Consider the following 16,923-nt stretch of genomic DNA (forward strand, 5'->3'; position numbering starts at 1 on the left):
CGACCTGTTGTTCAATGACCTTTCGTTCGGACGGCGATACACGATAGGGGCGTCATCGTATTAGAGCGGAACCATCGGTTTCGATGCGGTGTGTAGCCACAGGAGTTTGGCTCAACACAGGGGAACAGCTTTCGAAACAGGCTTTGTGTTTTGCCAAGACCACCATTAAGGCTTCGGACTGCGCGGCTGTTAGGTCAGAACCAAGAACGGCTGGAGGAGGGAAAGAATCATCCAAGCCTGAGGTTGGTGCTGGCAATGAAGAAGGGCAAAGCGTGACTAGAGAGATAGGTTGAGTGTCGGCGAGGGTTGCCACAGTCATCCCTTTGGGCAGCATCACAGGATCTGGGGTCGTGTTGCAAGCAGACAGAATGGCGCGGCCGCGTGAAAACCGGACGAGACAGGTGGCAATGAGAATTCCGCGAGAAGTACAGCGGGAAGAAGGGGCGACTAGGGCGTCTCCGTCGGTGATCTGACTGGATGTTACGGCTACAACGTCTTCGTGACCAGGACGCAAGACGTAGTCTGCAGCGATGGCCAAGTTCACGCATGAAAGTGAAGAGTCCGCAACAGGTTCAAGCTCTGTATCCGTGATGTGGACAACTTCCTCTCTACATGAAATGACGGCTGAAGCAGAATGTAGGAAGTCCCAACCAAGTATAAGTTCATGGATACACGTTGGAAGGATGATGAACTCGATGTGGTGGCGTATGCCATCGATGAGAACACGAGCAGTACACTGTCATTCAGGGTGAATGAATGCATTATTAGTACCACGCAAAATAGGTCCAAGATAAGGCGTTTTTACTTTACGGAGCCGGGAACACAGATCACTCCGAAGAACAGAAACAACGGCACCGGTATCGATGAGAGCTGACGCGGGAACACCTTCGACAGTCACAGAAAGCATGTTGGCCGGGCGAACAGGAGGAATTTTTGAAGACCGATAAGAAGCAGTTTCCCCTCCAAAAACTGCAACAGTTAGTTTTCCGAGTGCTGGTCGACAAAATGGGAAGTGGGACGAAGCGGTGATGTAGAGCGCCGGTAAGGGGATGGAGAACGACGTCTGGCCGAACGGGAACTATGAGGCAGATTGGGAGCAGCTGGTGGAGACGGAGAACGCTGTTGAGGGAACGAGTGCGGTCCGGGATAGTAGTCGTCTGATCGGCGAGTGCGGCCTCTTTCGTGCTCAGCATAGCCTCGCCTTTCATCCTGCTGGCGCCGGCGGCAGAAGCGAGATATATGGCCGCGTATACCGCAGTAAAAACATACCGGACGAGGAACATACCGGATCGAGTGGAGCAGACGACGACACGTCGTGTGTCACTTGCTGGGCAAAAGTGAGCCCCAGCGTTTATTCAGCACTGGTTTTATACACGTTGTGAACAGGCGGGTAACGCCCTTATCACATGGGGGCGTATCGTGCCATGAACACAGAGCGCGCTGCATGCTGAGCAGATTAGATACAGATTACGATACATCCCCCTTCGTAACGAAAAAAAAAAAAAACTAAGGACAAGGAGCGCTTTTAGCTCGGGAGAACAAAAAGAAAGTTAAAGAATCACTGCACATCCAAAACTACAGCAAAGATCAGAGCACTGAATACAGTCGCGGCACTTGTTGAAAGTTCGCGTCATACATTAAGCGCCGAGGTGGTCTGCGTTGTCTTGTAGTCCTTGGAGCAGCTGCTTGTTGCGGAACTGTCGGCACAATGCTCGCTGTGCTGTTTGGGTTTTGCGCCGCCTCTGGGTCGTGTTGTGTGCTGGCAGGGGCAGCGTATTCTTGAAAAACACCTTCGTCGTCGTGAGGAGGACCGCTAAGGCGAAAAGATTCTCTGGTTGGCAGCAGATGCTCGCGGTTGCGTCGCACGAGTTGCCCGTCTTCAGTCATGACAACGTATGACCTTGGTTGACCAGACGACTGAAGAACCCGAGCCTTTCTTCTCCATGATGAGCTGTCTTTTATTCTGACCGTTTCGCCGTTGTTGAGCGGTGCGAGTGGCCCTCTTGAGTAGTCTTTTTGCTGGCGTTTGTCAACCCGCCGGCTTTGTCCGACCTGAACGGCTGGTAGAGTTGTTCGCAGCGAGCGTCCCTGTAATATTTCGGCTGGTGACCAGCCGCATTCCAGTGGAGTTGACCTGTAAGCGAGAAGACCAAGCCAAAAGTCTTGTTTAGCTTCAGTTGTTTTCTTCAAGATTCTCTTGACTACTTGTACCCCCTTTTTCCGCGAGTCCGTTGGAGCGGGGAAAATACGGGCTTGAGGTCACGTGTTTGAAATCGTACATTTTTGAGAACATGGCAAATTCTCTACTGGAAAACTGAGGCCCGTTATCAGTGCATACCTCTACAGGTATGCCATATCTGGAAAATATGGCACTTGCTGCATCTACAGTAGTTTTTGCTGAAGTGTCTACGAGCTGTTGGACTTCGGGAAAATTCGATAGGGCATCATAAACACACAAGTAGGACCGACCTGCGTGGCTAAAAATGTCCATGCCGACGCGGTACCATGGTTGGTCTGGAACCAGACGCATAATCAAAGGCTCTTGCGGCAACTTGTAAGCGTACGTTTTACATACAGAACATGCCTGTGCAAACGTCTCGATATCAGTGTTCATTCCTGGCCAGAACACCAGGCGCCGTGCCCTTTCTTTGCACTTGTTAATTCCCATGTGGCCTTGATGAATTCTTGCCAACATATCGCGCCTCATACTGGCCGGAATGACAATCTTACAGCCTTTCAAGAGAACCCCTTTTACTTCCGATAGCTCAGCGGCAAAAGGCTTGAACGGTCCTTCAATTGGTTGCCCGTTCTCCAGGTGCTTTAGCACAGCGGCGAGCTGCGTGTCCTTTCGTGTCTCGGAAGCCAGTTCTTTCCACGTGGTTTCGCTGACAAGAGAATCAACCACACTTACTGCGTGCACTTCGACGTCGTCGTTGTTGTTGTCTGCGTTATCTGCTGCGCCCTTAACGGAAGCCCTGGACAGCATGTCCGCCAGTAGAAGCTGTTTTCCTGGAACATAATGCATTGAAATGTCATAGCGTAGCAGACGCAAAAAAAATCGCTGCAGTCTTGGCGGCATGTCACCGATCGCCTTCTGCGATATGGAGATCAACGGACGATGGTCAGTCTCAACGACAACCTTCCGCCCATACATGAAATGGTGAAATTTCTCGCAGCCGAAAACTATGGCCATTGCTTCCTTTTCAATTTGTGAATAGCGTTGCTGCGTATCAGTAAGCACTCTGGAGGCGTACGCAACCGGTTTCCATGCACCGTTGTGATACTGCAGCAAGGCAGCACCGATTCCGTTTTGTGACGCATCGCATGATAACCTGGTTTCTTTTTCAGGGTCAAAAACTGATAGCAAGGGCTGCTTGCTAAGGCTGTCGCACAGCGCTCTCCACTCTTTTTCGTGATTTGCCGACCATTCGAAAACAGTGTCTTTTTTTAGCAAGCTTCTGAGAAGCGTTGTCCTTTCTGCTAGTGTTGGCAAAAACTTTCCAAAATAGTTCACGACACCCAGCATGCGTTGAACTGCTAGTTTATCACTAGGGGGTGCCATCTGCAACATGCACTCAACATGGGATGCATTTGGACGGATTCCTTCTTCGTTTATCACGTCGCCCAGGAATTCAATTTGTTGAACGCCAAACTCGCACTTTGCTGGATTGAACGTAAGGCCCGCACGTTCTGCCGCTTCTAGCGCTGATCTTAGACGTTGGTCGTGCTCTTGTTGGGAATTGCCCCACACGAGTATGTCATCGACATACACTCTAACGCCAGGAAGCGCGTCAAAAATTTCACTTAGGGTTTGCTGAAATACTTCGGACGCTGATGATATTCCGAAAGGCAGTCGCAAAAATCGATAGCGGCCGAAGGGTGTCGCAAAAGTGCATATCCTAGACGTCTCGTCATCTAAGGGAATTTGGTGAAACCCTGCGTTTGCACCTAGGCGAGTGAATACTCTTGCGCCGGCCAGCTCGGCCTCTATGTCTTCCCGCCTCGGCATCGCGTAGTGCTCGCGCTTGAGGCACTCATTTATTTTCCTGGGGTCCATGCAGACTCGCAGCTTCCCGTCTTTCTTTCGTACGATAACAAGGGGACTCACCCAGTCTGTTGGCTCAGTGACTTTTGCAATTATTCCGGCTTGTTCCATACGTGACAACTCCTCCCGAAGTGGCTCCTCTAAAGCCAGTGGCACTCGACGAGGTCTCTGAACCACTGGCGTGGCGTCCTTGCGAAGCACCATGTGGTATACTCGTTTGACGCAGCCGGTGCCAGTGAAAAGGTGACGAAAGCTGGCAACCACTTCTTCAGAGCTGTTTTGCGACACGCTGTTCACGCGTGAAATCAGTCCCAGGCGTTCACTCGCCTCAAGTCCTAGGATTGCTTGGCGCCCCTTTCGTGCCACGAAAAAGCTCAGCATGGCAATGCAACCATTTAAAGAGACTTCGGCCCGCATGACGCCAATGTGTTTGATTACACCTCCGCCGTAGGAGCGTAAAATCGCGCTGCTGGGGTACAGGGGCGGCTGTGGGTTCATTTTGGCGTATAATCCATAAGGCAACAAATTTGCCTGCGATCCCGTGTCAACCTTTAACTGAACTGCCACGTTCTTGATTTGGACTTCCACCGTCCAGTCATGCTTGCTGGACACATTCTTTGCGGATACGTCGAGAATCTCGAAATCGTCTTGGCCGCTTTGCAACTCGCCAACAACTGCCGTCGCTTTACAACATCTGGCAAAGTGGTTTTTCCGCTGACATCTCCGGCACGTTTTTCCAAAAGCAGGGCACCTTCTTGGGGAGTGTTTTCCGCCGCAGTTTCGGCAGTCATAACGTGTCTGTTCTCGGTTTTCGCGGCTCGTGCTAGTCCTGCTGATAGGATGCACTTGGTGTTCCTGGTTCCACATTTCCTTGTGAGTTGCTGATGCTTCAGCTGCTTTACAGGCTTGTTCTGCTTTCTGCAGGGTCAAGTTGTTGTCCCTGAGGAGCTTTTCACGTACCGTGTCGTCATTTATCCCGAACACAATTTGGTCCCTGACCATCGATTCCTCCAAAGCTCCAAAGTTGCAAGCACGTGCTTGATTCTTCAGGTCTCGTAAGAAGTGCTCCACTGGTTCGCCAGCAGCTTGGATTCTTCTCCTGAACATATACCGCTCGTGAACCTCATTGGTCTGTGCAATGCAATACTCATCAAATTTTTTCACCACTGTGGCATAGTCGTCGTTCTTCTCGCCTGCTGCAAACGTGAAGGTGTTAAAGACTTCAATGGCCTCTGCGCCCGCGACGCTCAAAAGCAACGCTGTCTTCTTGGACTCAGTCCGAGGCTTTTCTGCGACCTCTGACGCCGTGAGGAAAATTTCAAACCTTTGTTTGAAGAGCTGCCAGTTCTTGCGCAGGTCGCCTGTTGTAAGGAGCGGCTCCGGTGCTTTGAGGAAATCCATTTTCCGCCACAGGATCGCTGGTCTTCACGCGTCGTGCAGGAAGTGCATTGCCATGCTAACCACTTCTGACACCATGCATCGAGTGGAGCAGACGACGACACGTCGTGTGTCACTTGCTGGGCAAAAGTGAGCCCCAGCGTTTATTCAGCACTGGTTTTATACACGTTGTGAACAGGCGGGTAACGCCCTTATCACATGGGGGCGTATCGTGCCATGAACACAGAGCGCGCTGCATGCTGAGCAGATTAGATACAGATTACGATACAGACGCCACTGAGGGTACGATGGCGCAACAAGTGCTCTGGTTCCCATCGAAGCCAAATGGTCATAGGAAACGCCAGTAGGCACGGAAGTCACGGTAGGGGTGGGTAGCGAAAAAACATCCGCGTAGGTAGGTGTGGAGTGCGCTACCGGAGCAAGATGCGTCGTGGGTGTAGTCATCGCTGTCAACTCCTGCTTTACGACCTCGCGCAAGTCGAAGGTGGGGGCTGGTGCGCAGGCAGCAGGGGGACGATTTAGGTCTTGTAGTTGAAGCTCCTCGCGGATGATGGTGCGGATAAGAGCACGTAGATCTAGAGAATGAGGAACCTGAGGATCGCTGCTGTCATGTGGAAGACGAATAGACGGCAGCTCGTCGAGGCGTTGACACGTTGAAGTGATGTCTTGGACAGTAGCCGGATTTTACACGATTAAGGCGTTGAACGCGACAGGCCCAATGCCTTTTAAGATGTGGCGAACGCGTTCGGACTCCGTCATGCTAGGATTCGCACGGCGGCACAGAGCCAAGACATCCTCTATGTATGAGGCGTAAGACTCTTGGGGAAGTTCGCGGCGCATTCCCAGCTTCTGCTTGGCGACTTCTGCACGGCCAGACGAGGAAGCGAAGATTTGCCGCAGTTTCGAGGTAAACGTGGACCAATCCGCGATGTCGGATTCGTGGTTGAAATACCACGTCTTTGCAACACCGGTCAAGTAGAAGGCGACGTGCCTCAATTTCTGGGTGTCGTTCCACTTGTTGCAAGAACTCACGCGGTCGTAGTGGTCGATCCAATCGTCTACGTCATCACCGCGGAGTCCCGCAAAGACAGGGGGATCTTGCTGAGGGCTCGTCACAGTCCAAGAGGGCGCCGCAGGTGGGGTCGTCTGTGTGGTAGGGTTTGAGGCGCCGGAAGGGCCGGGGTTGGAAGTGTCCATTGTTGTAGGGGTAGCTGGTTGCAGGCGGCGACCGGAACGGAGCTCCAGGGAGGACTGGAACGCGAGAGGACGTCGGGATCTTGACGCACCTCCACCACTTTATAATACCGAGACCGATCGAGTTGTCCAGCGCTTTTTATTCCACAGAAGGCAACGCCCGCAGCTCACGCGCGAAGTCGAAGAACAGGGAAGATGATGATGGCTATGTACAAAATAAAACGACGAAGTACGTTAATAGTGCTTACTCTCTCTCTCTCTCTCTCTCTCTCTCTATATATATATATATATATATATATATATATATATATATATATATATATATATATATATATATATTGAAATACCACGGTTGAGACGACGCTTTATTCCAAGAAGGAAAAATGGCGCCGACGCAAAAACGAACACGAGCCGATGATTGATGATGACTTTGTACAGATGAAGATGAAGTCCGCATAAATGCTTACACTAATTTCCCCCGTGGACAGAAGCGGCCAGCCTGGCCGCACATTAGACAGTGGAACGGAGATGAAAGGGCTTCAGGCGAGAAACGTGCACGATCTCTGTTCCGCGGCAGCGTCGGTCGATTGGGGCCTCAACAGGTGTAACGCGATAGTTCACCGGCGAGGTCTGCTTGATGACTTTGTAGGGGCCAAGATATCGAGACTCAAGGTTCTCACATAAACCGGGTGTTCGCGCAGGGGTCCATAGGAGCACATCGTCACCAGGGCGGTAGGAAACGGCGCGATGAGAGGCATCGTACCGATGTTTGCGATCGTCTTGGCTGGCTGCAGTGTTCATACGGGCGCGACGACGACATTGGGCAAGACGAGACACAAACTGGTCGCAAATGAATGGTGAAGTGTTGACGGGGCCAGAGAAGAAAGAAACGTCGAGTGATGAGGTTGGGTGGCGGCCGTATACCAAGAAAAACGGAGAGTATCCGGTGGTCCGTTGAACAGACGTGTTGTACGCAAATGTTACAAATGGGAGAATCGCATCCCAGTTACGATGATCAGGTTGAATATACATGGATAGCATGTCACACAGCGTGCGATGAAATCGCTCTGTGAGGCCGTTGGTTTGAGGGTGGTAGCTAGACGTTGTCTTGTGCACGGTGTTGGACGCTTGCAGAACTTGATTAAGAGTGCTTGAAAGGAATGCCTTGCCTCGGTCGCTCAAAAGAACGTGAGGCGCCCCGTGACGTAAGTAGACAGCCTGCAAGAAGAAGGCCGCTACTTCTGAGGCAGCTCCTGAGCGTATTGAGGCTGTTTCAGCGTACCGCGTCAAATGGTCAACAGCAGTGACGATCCATCGGTTGCCGTCTGGAGTAGGTGGGCGGGGCCCGAAAAGGTCAATGCCGACGACAGAGAAGGGTTGTGCTGGACAAGGAAGTGGTTGTAGGGTCCCGACCGGAGCAGTAGTAGGTCGCTTACGGTGTTGGCAAAGCGTGCACGAGGCAACATATCTAGCTATGCTCGTGGAAAGGCCTGGCCAATAAAATCGGCTGCGTATGCGCTCGTGTGTTTTGTTGTAACCCAAGTGGCCTGACGTCGGGTCATCGTGTGAGGCTTGCAGAACTGCAGCACGAAGAGAGCGCGGTAGAAAGGGAACCCATCGATGGCCTTCTGGGTGAAAAATGTGCCGGTAGAGCACGTCGTCTTCAAACTTGAACAGTTTGAGTTGTTTCCGTAGCCTGGCATTGGGAGGAGATGAAACACCGCTAAGGCGATTGATGATACTATGGCAATAGGAATCGGCGCGCTGGTGAGTGGAAAGCACTGAAAGGCGGTTTGGTGAAGTCAAGGAAGAAATCGGTGTGAGAGACGAAGCGTCCTCCCTGTGGCCAATTTGACAAGGTGATGTGATGTGCTCCGATGATGGTGGTAATGGGCATCGTGAAAGAGCATCGGCATCTTGGTGCTTCCGTCCGGACTTATATATGACATTGAAATCATATGCTTGCAATTGGAGTATCCAGCGGCCAAGGCGCCCGGACAAGTTTTTGATCGTTGACAACCAACATAGGGCATGGTGGTCGGTCACAACCGTGAAATGTCGACCGTGGAGGTATGGACGAAATTTCTGATTGGACCAGACAACAGCCAAACACTCTTGTTCGGTTATCGAGTACTTCTTTTCCGCGGAAGTGAGAGTGCGGCTTGCATATGCAACAACCTTTTTGCAAAATTCGTGGTCGCGCTGCAGCAGTACGGCACCAATTCCGTGACCACTGGCGTCAGTATGCACTAATGTGGGCGCCTTGTCATCAAAATGACAAAGAACAGGAGGGGATGTTAGTGCGCGCTTGAGTTCTTGGAACGCGGCTTCACACTGATCGTTCCAATCGAAGGAACTGGAACTAGCAAGGAGCTTGTGGAGGGGCGAGGCAATGCTGGCAAAGTTCCGGATAAAACGTCGAAAGTATGAGGCGAGTCCAATGAAGCTGCGCAGGTCTTTTGCACGAAGTGGACGTGGAAAGTTGAGCACCGCGGAAATTTTATCCGGATCGGGCTGGATGCCGTCTTTGCTAACGAGATGACCCAGGACGTTAATCGTTGTGCTAGCGAAACGGCACTTCCTCGTGTTTAGTTGAAGTCCGGCATTAGAAAGGCATGTGAGCACTTCATCTAAGCGTTGCAGATGGTCAGTGAAAGTCGAGGAAAACACAACGATGTCGTCGAGGTAACATAGACAAGTTTTCCACTTGAGGCCGCGAAGAACCGTGTCGATCATTCTTTCAAATGTGGCGGGAGCATTGCATAGACCGAAAGGCATTACATTAAACTCATAAAGACCATCCGGAGTAGAAAAGGCGGTCTTTTCTTTGTCCGCTTCGTGCATTGGGATTTGCCAATATCCGGAGCGAAGATCAAGGCTGGAGAAATATTGCGCGCCTTGCAACGAATCAAGGGCGTCATCGATACGGGGCATCGGATATACATCCTTACGGGTGATCTTGTTTAGCGCACGGTAGTCAACACAAAATCGTACCGATCCATCCTTCTTCTGCACCAAAACGACGGGTGATGACCAAGCACTGGCGGAGGGACGTATGACGTTCCTTTTCAGCATATCGGCGACGTTCTCCTCGATGATTTTGCGTTCGGCCAAAGAGACTCGGTAGGGACGACGGCGTACAATAGTCTGGCCATCGGTGCATATCCAGCTTTTCTGGACACGTACCTACTAGCGCCCCAAGCGGGCCCGGCACGAAGCTAGCGCGTTTTCAATGGAACGAGCGGGTTTTTCGCGAATAACAAAAGCTGCAGGCCGATTATTGAAAAACGCAGGTGACAAACGTGTTCTGGATGACAGTCCACACGAGCCAAATGCAGTGATCACTCTATGGCATGTAAAAATTTTGTTCCCACAGCACTTAAAGTTTTAGCAATGGAAGCCTATGGAAACGACGAAAATTTGTGCTCGATTTTTGAGGCAAGAACGATGACTGTAATAAAACTATCCCGTCTATCGTAATACGCAGTGCAGCGTATGTAGTCCGGAGACTCAGCTTTCGATTGATGCCTCTCTCGACTCTCCACATATGGCGTAAGACTGTTCCCGAAAGCGATTTTTGTAACACTGTCGTGAAAATTGCCGTGGTATCTATAAAAACAGAAGCGTACCCTTCGGCGAAGCCTCGGTAGCCGTGGCCGAGTGGTAGAATAGCGAGCACCTTTCGTCCCGCATACAGGCGGCCGTGGTTCGATTCCCCCTTCGCAGCTTTTTTTTTTTTAAGCAGCATAGGACCTAGTTTTGTAGTCTCTCACTAGATGGCAGAATCACAACCCAAGATTTGCTTTCGGTTTTGGTTTTTCAGCAGCGCATTTTTTGAAAGCCGCATAGGGCTTATAGTCTCCTACCAAATGGCATAACCACAATACTCAAGACTTGCTTTCGGTTCTGGTTTTCCAGTGGTGCTCTTGAAATATTATGCTTTCTGTTTTTCCTTCATAAAACGTAGCAGTATCGTGTTCATTTGTTAAGTCATCGCTTTTATGAAGGTTTTATTCATTGGACAACATAGCTAGAAGCTTGCGCATGGCTTTGTGTTATGAAAAAAAAAAAAAAAACTTTCGTGCTTTGTAGCGTGGAACCTGCAAGAACAAGATGGCTATTCTTATTGCATTCTTCTGGAAGGTCCGTTTTCTTCGACCCACAACTTAACGGGGAAGAGGCCGCCGATTGGCGTAAAATACAGACCGGGGTGTTCCCCCATTTAAAATTGCTAAGCGCCATGTATCCCACTCGTTATAGGGCCAACTGTCCTTGGTGCGGTGGCACACCTACCCTAATGCACATAACCTGGGAGTGCACTAAGCACCCTCATAGGCCAAACACCAGTAGGACAATGGAGCAGTGGGAGGCACAGCTCGCCCGCTCCGACCTGGCAGGACAAAAGTCCTTAATTAGCCAGGTCAGACAGGCGGCAGAGGCCAGTGGGGCCCTGGACTGAGAGGCTCCGACCACCCCTCCTTCAAATCTTAACAGTTACAATAAAGTTTCTCTCTCTCTCTCTCTCTCGACTTTCGGCTGTCCTTAATGGCACACACTCCGAGCGAATGACGTCCAGCTGTGCCACAATGTTACCCGGTGGCCAGTGCCATTCCTATGCAACATTCGTGTGGAACAAAGGGTCTGCTAGGCTGAGTCGCTGCCTGAACGGTAATTATTTCTAAATATTCATCCAAATAAGAAATGCACCAACTAGGAGATGTGCAGCGTCTGGATTAGTAGCTACTGTTAGTGTGTTCCCTACAGCCAAGTGGTATCAATCCGTAGGTGTGGCCGTAAAAAAACCATTTGAATAAATGTCCTTCGTTCGGTGCATTTGCTTTTAATGCGCAGCATTCTTTGTCGAGTACCCCAGCAATTTGGTAGCAAACTCGTGCAATATCGTACCTGTAATGCCAAAAGCTTGATGCATTTCCCATATAAGTATATAGGTCTTCATAAAAAGGGTTGGGGTGACGAACTTGAAATTGGAAGTGGCATCAGCATAAATTTGGGCCAAGGTGAATTTAGCAGTGATATGGGAGTGGCCCTACCTAAATTTGGGGTGAAATGGTAGTGAGCCAAGCTGAATTTGAGGCTGATATGGGGGTGGCCCAGCCTAAATTTGAGGTGATATAGGGGTGGGTAAGCCTAAGTTTGGGGGAATATGGGGGTGGGCCAGCCTGGATTTGGGGATGATATGGGGGTGGGAGAACCTAAATTTGGGGGTTATATGGGGGGTGGGCCACCCTAACTATGGGCGTGATATGATGCTGGGCCAGGCTGAATCGAGGGGGGGTGTAGGGGGGCTAACCTAAATTTGGGAGTGATTTGCGGTGGGCCATCCTAAATTTTAGGTGATAGACGGGTGGGCCAGGCTAAGTTTGGGGCTGATATGGGGGTGGGCCAACCTGGATTTGAGGATGATATGGGGGTGGGCCAACCTAAATTTGAAGGTAACATGGGGACGCGCTAACCTAACCATGGGGGTGATGTTTGGCTGGGCCAAGATGAATAGGGGGGGGGGGAGAAGGTGATGGGTGGACTAACCTATATTGGGGTATGATTTGCGGTGGGCCATCCTAAATTTGAGGTGATCGAGGGGTGGGCCAGCATTAGTTTGGGGCTGATATGGGGGTGGGTCAACCTCGATTTGCAGGTGGTATTGGAGTGGGCCAATATAAATTTGGCGGTGTTGTGGAGGCGGGCCAATCTGTATTTGGGGGTGATATGGGGTTGGTCCTACCTAAATATGGGGCAATCTCGGTGTCGGTCAATCTGAACTTGGGGGCGATATGGGGGTGGGCCAACCTAAATTTTGGGGTGCGTCGACTGGAATTTTGAGGGACGATTTATGGAAATTCGTGGGTGGACCAACTTGAAAATTAGGGGTGGCCTAATTGAAATTGGGGATGGGCCAACTCCAAGTTTAAGGCTGGGTGAAAAAAAATCGGGCGTGGCCGACTTAAAATTGGGGGGTGGGCCAATTTTAATTTGAGGGTGCGCCAACTTGAGATTTGGGGGTGGGCCTATCTAATATTTGGGGGTGGGCCAATTGAAATTTGGGGAGCCTGTTAACGAATAGTTAGACAACACCAGTGGTGTTTCTGCATCTTTTTCATCATCGCAAAGTATGTATATTAATAATTGTGACCCAATACTCCTCAAGGTGAGCTACCACTCGAGCCTTCCCAGCCCACTGGGCTGATAATGTCACAGAAGTACTCTCATCGTGACAACTGCGACGTTCAATGCGGAGATCACATGAACAAATCGCAGACTGAGCTGGCCATTTTCACACCAATGTCATTGCTAACTCTACTCGCTCGTGCTAGAGGCAACACAAGCTGACAACTATCATAATTCAACTTTCACTCGCACGCTAGTCGACACGCTCTCAGCGCACTATTTCGCCAATCATTGGATAGAGCCTTGCTGGATGTTTTACTGTCATGTTGCGTCGTTTTTCACGAAGGCCGTCTCCCGAAAAGATAATAGATTTTTGAGATTGACTAGGCAAGCTAGTATATAACTCATACGAAGCAAATGTATAAACGGTTATAGTGATTTTTCAAAAATGAATATAAGTAACTAAGATTTCAGATGGTATTGTTTCGACCGGGCATGACAACGAGTTTTTCCCGCCTGTCACAGTGCTTTGACCGAAAACCTAATCATTTTGCTCAAACGTGTTGCCCAATACTACATGTGCTAAATGTAGAAAAGTGCGGTGCGTGGTCACAGCTTCAAAGCCAGTCTATTTTGTGTACGGTTGTTGATATTGTAGTAATGTGGAGTTTTCTTCTTTATAAGAGCACAAAAAGAAAAATATAACAGATGGCAGCTAAGCGCGAAGTAAATTGGAAGATCTGAAACCAGCAATTATCTTTAATTTGTGGATTGGTCTTCTCCGCCGGTACATCGCTGTCGCATTACTTCAAAGAATTTTGTTTGTGTGCAACTGCAGCAAAAACGAAAATACTACCATTTCATTGCCAGGACCTTTATGCCCTCCACACACACAACAAGGACACCAGATAATTGGCAATATCAGTTTATAAACTGACATTGTTTTGCTAATTTCAGTGTAGCGTGGTGCCTGCGGATGGAGTATTTTCTTAGTATCAGTCCAGTGTTAGCAGTGAGAAGCAGTTCGGTCTACCATTTCCATGAGGGAATACTAGCCATTCTAGCGCTTTACTGTAGGACAAATTAAGTGCTAAAAACTTGGTGTGCCTTGTCCTTTCCGCAGGTCGTCCATCCATTCTGTTATGGTGACGATCAACATTGTGTCCGTCAGGCCTCCTCCTCATTTTTAGCTTCACCATCGCGGGAGTGGACAGAGAAAGGAAGCTTTCTTCACAATCAGCCCCAGCGGGATTCCACCACTCGTAACTGCTGCAATTTGCATTCAGTGACTGGGCATGCTAAGCACATCCTTAGTTTCACAATGACTAGAGTACGCAAAAAAAGTAGAGCTTTGCTCGCTATCACTACCACGAACCCATGCCAATGCAGATATAAGTACGTGCAGGGGCTGAGTATGCTAACCTCTCCGCTACCACCTGCTTCCACCACCTTAGATTTTCCAGGCATACCTGCTTCTTGTTTTCATCGCAGACGCATGCAGGATAAACGCGGATAACTAAAAAATCTCAGTGCCCTTCCACTCTGCGAAGAAACATGACCTGCAAAGCTGTGTATGTGGGTCCCTTAATGGTGAACTGCACCTCCACCGTATGTCGGCCCCGCGTTGCACTGTCTTCGGGATCGGCCCACGTATGGGGAGTGCTTAACGCCTGCTTCACCTCCGTCGCGGGTCTCCCCGGCATGGCGTTACATTCGGGATCAGCCCACATATGGGGAGCGCTGAACGCATGCTTCACCACCGCTGCGGGTCGGGCCGGTATTACGCTACCTTCAGGATTTGGCTCTACACGCGGACGCGATAGTGGAGAAAGTAGCCCTTAAGAGGAAGATTTAGCTCTGGTGGTCCTATCTAAATAAATGTAAAAGGAGAATTCGTTTTTCTCGACAGCCACTGCATCTAATTTCACAAGGTTTGTTGCATTTAAAACAAGAACTTAAAGTCTAGTGTCTGTTGGTTTCGAATTCTTGAATTAGGTCATCATTTGTTTATTCAAAATTGTCCAAAATGGCAAATTTTAGGAAAACGAAACCATCAAGTTTACAACTCTCTTTCGGCAAAGAAAACTGATATCAAAATTATGTACATTGCATCTAACAGCACATCTAAAGCAGACAAAATTGATATTTTACGCATGAATCTTAAAAAATTTAGTAATATGGAAACACAGCTTTTCCACAACCCTTGTTCACAACGTAACAACTTCACGTAAGATATAAATCGGCATATTGGAATTGTCTAATGGATGCTGTTTACAGAACCGCGATATGAGTTCTTTATCTGGAGTTAATAATTTGTAAACTTCGTGCTTGTGTACTTTCCGCACTTTCGAATTGTTGAATATCTTTTACCAAATTTCAGGCCCTAAATAGAAATCCCGCTTCCAATAGTCACTAGAATTTACCTTTCTCTCCCGAATCCAACAAAGTTCATTAAAATTGGTCCAGGGGTTATCTAAGAAAAGCGTTTCGGCGTTTTACATCTATTCGAATAGGCCGAGTCGGAATAGGGCCCGTGTTAAAGCTTCCTCTTAACGACTTCGCTGTAAAAAAAAAGAATAAAAGAATAAAAGAAAACAAAAACGCTGCATCCATCAATATCGCCGGCTCAGATTTCATCATGATGGCACCGTCCCCATCGGCACGGCTCCGTGAGCAGCTACCAAGCTGTTCACTTTCGTTATCTTCCTTCCCTCGGCGGCCGCACATTGTCTTGATGCCAGCGGCGCGCTAAATCTGCACCATCATTCCGTCATGCATCGCTTCTGCGACCAAGCAAGCTTTCGGCGGCACACGTACACTGCCGTATTGACACCAAAACTTTAAACTGCTTGCTTTCGAGAAAACAGCATGAATAAAAATGGAAGGCGACTATAAGGCCACGTGGAATATGTTCGCGGGGCCATACTATTGATGACAGCATCCCGAAAGGCTAGATGTGGTCAGGTTGGCTTTACAGGTTTGGAAGAAATGACTGACGGTCTAGCTGCTTCATTATCACATAAACAGCGCTTGAAGTTGTTAGCGCAGTTTGTATGTGGTTCCTCCTTTGTGTCCCGTCGTGAACTGCTGTTCTTTCTGTGCCTTTACAGATGCTCCTTTTCTGCGTCAGTTACGCCTTCCAAGAGTGTTTACTTGGAAAATGTTTGTTTGCATGGCTCTTACAAAAGCACGTTTAGTCGAAAGTTTTTCGATCGGCTGCATAATCTCGAGGACGGGCTCCAAACTTCTCATTTTCTTTAGCCACGTAAGAACCATTACTGAAAATTTAATTAACGTAGCTTTTGTTAATTACGCAAACAACTTCTCAACTTACTCCGCATCTAGAGATTACCAATCTGAACACTCGAATGATAAAATGATGTTAACATTGTTTGTATCATTTCAATAGTTTTGTTTCGTGCAGTTAAAAGCAGCTGGCATATTGATGGCGTTGTAGACTTCTTATAAAGTAAGTGTGAAAGCTTGGACAAGTTATCTTGACACAAATCAACTTCACGAGCTTAAGCACATGTGTCAAACCTTGCACGACTGCCTTTACAACCGATTCTCATATATTATACAAGAAGCACCTCAGCGCTACGGTACATCCCACAAGGTGTGCGAGAACATTGTGCGCGCTCCCGATTAGGTTCCTGAGCGTTGGTGGCATCAGGCTCGGTTTCCTGGCATCATATGGAATAAAAATTGCTGTCTGGAGGAAAGCATAGGGTACATTTTCAATACTTTGTAACATATGAATCAGCACGGATGTGTACGTTATAACGAAAAGTACTGAAATATTAGGATGAGGCTTTCGCTGGATGTATTTTAGCTGTCTAATGATAAGATCTAAAGAAAAAATACTGTGATTTTGTGACAAATAATGCTGACGTGAAATATGAGCTCCGACACAGTAGCCGCGGCGGACCTGGCCCCTGGACTATTGGGATACATTGAACCACGATACGCTGGTTTGATAGTTCGCGCTTGAATTTCCTGTATGTCGGCGCCGTTGTGCAGTGTTGGAGGCCCTTTTTAAACGACAAGCACTATTTTTCAGCTAATAATGAAAGCAACTGTATTCCTTTTTAGGGGGGAGGCATTTTTTTAGCGTCTAACCGCAGTTCCAGAGTTATCAGTTAGCTCAAGATGCGCCTGCA

General features: G+C 48.9%; 2 protein-coding genes across 2 annotated transcripts in view; one reads left to right on the forward strand and one right to left on the reverse strand.

Moving 5' to 3' along the window:
• The window catches only part of LOC135912179 (neprilysin-1-like), a 200,675-nt gene that overhangs the window by 60,432 nt on the left and 123,320 nt on the right, over positions 1-16,923 (forward strand). The window lies entirely within an intron of this gene.
• On the reverse strand, positions 1,319-5,706 carry LOC135895763 (uncharacterized). Its single transcript, XM_070525357.1, has 3 exons — positions 4,109-5,706; positions 2,912-3,009; positions 1,319-2,134 (listed from the first exon to the last, which is right to left on the reverse strand). The coding sequence occupies exons 1-3, from the start codon at positions 5,444-5,446 to the stop codon at positions 1,588-1,590; spliced, it is 1,983 nt and encodes a 660-aa protein (XP_070381458.1). The 5' UTR covers positions 5,447-5,706; the 3' UTR covers positions 1,319-1,587.

The sequence above is a fragment of the Dermacentor albipictus genome, chromosome 9 (genome assembly GCF_038994185.2).
Source record: "Dermacentor albipictus isolate Rhodes 1998 colony chromosome 9, USDA_Dalb.pri_finalv2, whole genome shotgun sequence".
Classification (NCBI taxonomy): domain Eukaryota; kingdom Metazoa; phylum Arthropoda; class Arachnida; order Ixodida; family Ixodidae; genus Dermacentor; species Dermacentor albipictus.

What these genes read in the sequence shown, in the direction of transcription:
- LOC135895763 (XM_070525357.1), bottom strand. Translation starts at nt 5,446, where the DNA reads ATGGATTTCCTCAAAGCACCGGAGCCGCTCCTTACAACAGGCGACCTG. An exon ending in TCACTGAGCCAACAGACTGG is followed by an intron (nt 3,010 to 4,108) that starts GTGAGTCCCCTT and finishes ATTATGTTCCAG; the next exon opens with GAAAACAGCTTCTACTGGCG. An exon ending in ACGACGTCGAAGTGCACGCA is followed by an intron (nt 2,135 to 2,911) that starts GTAAGTGTGGTT and finishes TCTCGCTTACAG; the next exon opens with GTCAACTCCACTGGAATGCG.